At 45.6% G+C, this 4,495-nt stretch overlaps 1 protein-coding gene across 1 annotated transcript in view; it reads right to left on the bottom strand.

Moving 5' to 3' along the window:
• PACS2 (phosphofurin acidic cluster sorting protein 2) overlaps positions 1-4,495 on the bottom strand; it is a 114,803-nt gene that overhangs the window by 17,190 nt on the left and 93,118 nt on the right. Inside the window, exon 22 of the mRNA XM_019528356.1 lies at positions 2,616-2,751. Coding sequence (XP_019383901.1) covers positions 2,616-2,751 — 136 coding nt within the window. The remainder of the gene's footprint in view (positions 1-2,615; positions 2,752-4,495) is intronic.

Here is a 4,495-nt window from a genome sequence, read left to right as displayed (position 1 = left end):
AACATTTAAAAAATGTGAATAAGCAATGTAAAGAAAAGGTCTACCTTTAATATTTGTCAATCAACTGATAAGAGATAAGCAAATGTGACCTATTAGTGAGTCTCAAACCAGTGTGCCTGGGCACCCTGGGGTGCCTCAAGATCTTTTAAATGTTGCCACAATGTATAAGGAGATAAGTGCAGGCTCAGGCTCACTCCTGTCCCCTCTGCAAGGAGGTAACCACTGCAATAAATAGTTTTTGATATATGGTGGTGCCCCATTTGCAAATTATGGAGGGGTGCCTTGAGTCAAATGAGGGCCACCTCAAGTCTAAAAGAGGTTGAGAACCACTGTATTAGTTAACAGAAATCAAGGTGACAGTAGATTGAAGTTCAGTTTGTTGTAATACTACGTATCTTTTCACACTGTTCTCACACAGCACATTTATGCCAAGCATAGCAATTGATGATGCTCTTAGCTAGTCTTTTCCTTGCTTTTAATTTTAGCTGCAGAAAGCTCCAGTCATCAAGATGGGCATGCGTTTGCAGGAACTTGTGTTGCAGTTCTGCTGGTTAAATATATACAGTTTGATATTGCAGATCATAAATCCTACAGACTGTGCATTGCAGCTGGGTCAATAGTAATGCTAGAATTTTCACTTCTGTATTTCTTGATTAGCTATGCAGCATTAGTGCTGGTTTAACACTCCTGCTGATCCTATACAAGGATGTATGAAATAGGAGCACAAGCTTTACTAGAAGTCAGAGGGACTTGGGTTCCTAAGTTACCCAGGTACTTTAAGCATGTGGTAACTTTTAATGCACTACTTAAAAATAAGGACTTTAGGGCAGCAGGACTCAACCTATGATTATCACCACCAGGAGGCAGCAGCTTAGGATCTTGAATGGGGCTGGGGCTGCCCATGCATGTCCTGATGCTGACAATCAGGTGATTGTCAGCATGGGACTGGAACATACCACAGGTTCAATTTAAGTTACCTTGCAAGCCAGTGAAAAAGGTGTTCTTCATTAGGTGGAATATCTTTGGGTATAGTTTGCCATTTTATGACAGCAAAAATGTGTGGTATATTGCCATTTATGGCACAAGTGGCAACATTAACCACACTGTAAATGTAATGTCTGCCAGGGCCCGTGGCCAATGATGGAAAGGAAAACAGTTTTCATTCCAAATATTACCAACATGCATTGCAGGAGTAACTCATCCTGCTCTCTTTTAAGAGGACAGATTCTACCCAGGGCCCCCTCCTGTGCTTTGCTAGTTAGCACAGTGATCCACTTGCACTTTAGACTGTGACCAAGTAAACAACCAAAGCATTTTTGCTGGTCTTCTCCAAACTTTCTCTATTTTGTCCCTCACCTTTGTATGACCACAAGTATCCAGAAGCAACTCTCTCACACTTGCAGTGGCACCACAGTTGTACAGAGCTATTCTGAACTGGAAAATGAAAGACCAAGGCTTGTGACCCGAGCCTAGTATTACACTGGCTTTCAGTTGCCCTACCACACTACCACAAGCTCCTTTAATTTGGCTTTCATTAATATGCCTGAGGCCCTCCTGTTCACTGCTTCCCAATTTCTCTTCTCCCAGAGAGTACGTTATTTAGATGATACTGTATTCCATTCTTTAAATCAGTTGCATCATCCCTGCAGTCCAAATCTCTGTAGGTCTTCCCTTGTTTAACCAGTCTTCCCAACTCCTCCCAGATTCACTATCATCTGGGAACCTTTTCCACGTGCTCCCTCCTCTCTTTCTAGAGAATCATTATTTCTTGACATTATTGTAACACCACAAGGCCCAAATCAAGAAAGAGGCCATATTGTGTTAATTAAATGCAGGAGATATACATCATTGAAGGGAGGCAAGCATTTTTGTAGGTGATATCTTTTATTGGATCAGCTGCATGGTTGGGATAGACTAAGATAAGCTTTCGGGTACCACAGTACCTTTCCTCAGGTCTCCCTTACATCACTGAAATAAGCCAAACTAGACAATAATACTCACCCAAGTAGTGCCTCCCAGATCAGCATAGTGTAATTTATTACTACCCCTGGTGACAGCCCTTCATCCAGTAGTTTCTAACACCTGAGTGAACTCATATAATCTGGGACAGGAACATGAATGATAGCAACAAATGCTTTCCCTAAGGTTCAGGGTCACCATACACAAGACATGCAGCAAGTGTTAGGCTTGGAGTTAACTGGAGATCTCCCAGGCAAGCCACCCTCACTACCAGAGCCAGAGGTAATGTTACAAGCTTCCTTGGACAGACAGAAAGACAGACCCATATTGCAAGCAGGCCTGCTGCCTTATCCCACAAACACATACACTCACCCCCAAACATCCTGACCCTCCTCACAGACACTGAACTCCATTAACAAGTGACCCAACTTGATGCTCAAAAAGCTCTGTGGCTGAAGGGTCTTCCCACAAGCTACTGGGCCCACCCAGTGTAAAAAGGCTCATGTCCTCTGAAATGAGGCAGGCTTAGCTACACTGGGTTCAGGCTAAGAGGCATGACTAAGGACTTGGGGCTGCAGCATTCCCTGCAGAGATTTCATTTTTACTGTATTTCAGATAATACAGTAGGAGGAAAAAAAAGGCAGAAGGTGCTTTACCTGGAGGAAGTGAAGCTGCCAGTAACAGACGGCGAAGAAGGTGGGGTGGGGGAAGCTTCCTTCACAGCAGGAGACACAGAAGGTGGGGTAGAGGAAAGGACACTGGAACTAGAGGGAGCTGCGTCATCGGAATCACCTTAAAGAGAAGGATTCAAAGTGTTGGACTGTGTTCTTCACCTGCATCCTCCCTGCTGGCAACCTCTGGGCAAAGCAGAGGGTGGCTGGGGATCTGAGCTTGACATGTGCTTGAGTCATCCCATCTCCTAAACTTTGCCACTGTATGCCCCGGGGTTAGTCATCTAACCTGCTCTCAATGTCCATAAAAAGAAGCCACTGTACCTCTCTCACATGGGTGTTTCGAGAGTCATTTAGGGCCTGTTCTCCCCAGAATATCACAGAAAACACTTTGTATAAAAAGTTCATTGCTTCCACCCAGCCATCTCTGCAGCATAAGCTGCTTGTCCTCTACAGCTCTCCTGGAGCTCTCTGCAGGGTCTGTATAGCAGACCAGGGCACAGCCAGGGATAGGACAGAAAGACTGGAGCAGTATGCAGCACTGCCCCCAAACCCCACAAGGAATCCACAGACACCAAGGTAACATATACATTAGCTTTTCTATGGAGCCCTTTCTCTGCTAGCCCATTAAGAGGGCTTCTTTTTGTGTCAGTGGTAGGACTCAGGGCAAACATGCAAGCTGGTTGCAGGGAAGGCAACCACGAGGTTTAGAAACCAAGACCCTTTCCCTCATCCCCTCCTGATAGAATTTGGAGAGAATTTCACCAAAAGAAATCCTCCGTGCTTAACATCTGTACAGCCTCAAGACACTCTAACAAGATGCTACAAGTACAGCAAGAGCCATATAGTTTTAATGATATGTTTTATCCCTGAATGACAAGCAGGCTACATCCCCAAAACACTAAGGAGTTAGGCACAGTTGCAGAGCAGGAGAGAAATTAAGAGGATATGGAGCCTCAGAAGAGTGGGCAAAGTTGTTCCAGATGGAGACAGGGGCCATCATACCAAAGTGGTAAGAATCTAGGGAAGAGCAGAAGTGAGCCTCAAAAATCACTTACAGTAGAAACAGACCTACAGTGCCCATGTAGTCTTGCCTTTGCTATAGACTATTCCCTGTCTTAATTCACCATCTGAAGATGGATATAACTCGCCCATCTCTCGTGGGTATTGGGAGCCTGATTTAAGTGTTTGTACAGGGGCTAGTGGGGATCATGGGTAAGAGACAGTAGATCTAAACCCCAATCACTATCATCACTATGCACAATTAAGCTGGCTGAGTTTATAAGGCCTTGCGCGCTCAGCTTGTGGCACTACTGCTTGGATATGCCATGATTTCTGAAGACTGTCTGATGGATTCTATAATTTTACAGCCCATTCAGAGCAACAATGAGGAGAAGCTTATTGATGTGAGTGACAAAAGAAGTTAGGGCCACATAGAGCCCTTCAATGGCAACACTACCAGCTTCAACCACTTCTGCAATAGTAAGGTCCCCTCTATGCGACACTGGTCAGGCCGCAGCTGGAGTACTGCATCCAGTTCTGGGCGCCACACTTCAGGAGGGATGTGGACAACATGGAGAGGGTCCAGAGGAGGGCCACTCACATGATCAGGGGGCAGCACGGCAGGCCCTATGAAGAGAGGCTACGGGACCTGAACCTGTTCAGCCTCCACAAGAGAAGGCTGAGGGGAGATCTAGTCGCCATTTACAAACTGATCGGGAGGACCAGCAGGCATTGGGGGAGTCCCTGTTCCCCCAAGCACTACCAGGAGTGACTAGAAATAATGGTCACAAGCTGGCAGAGGGTAGATTCAGACTAGACATCAGGAGATGCTACTTCACTGTCAGGGCAGCTAGGACCTGGAA

This window comes from Gavialis gangeticus, unplaced genomic scaffold (assembly GCF_001723915.1).
Source record: "Gavialis gangeticus isolate Ggan-Ray unplaced genomic scaffold, GavGan_comp1, whole genome shotgun sequence".
In the NCBI taxonomy this organism is placed as follows: domain Eukaryota; kingdom Metazoa; phylum Chordata; order Crocodylia; family Gavialidae; genus Gavialis; species Gavialis gangeticus.
This window is presented reverse-complemented; position numbering and strand designations above follow the sequence as displayed.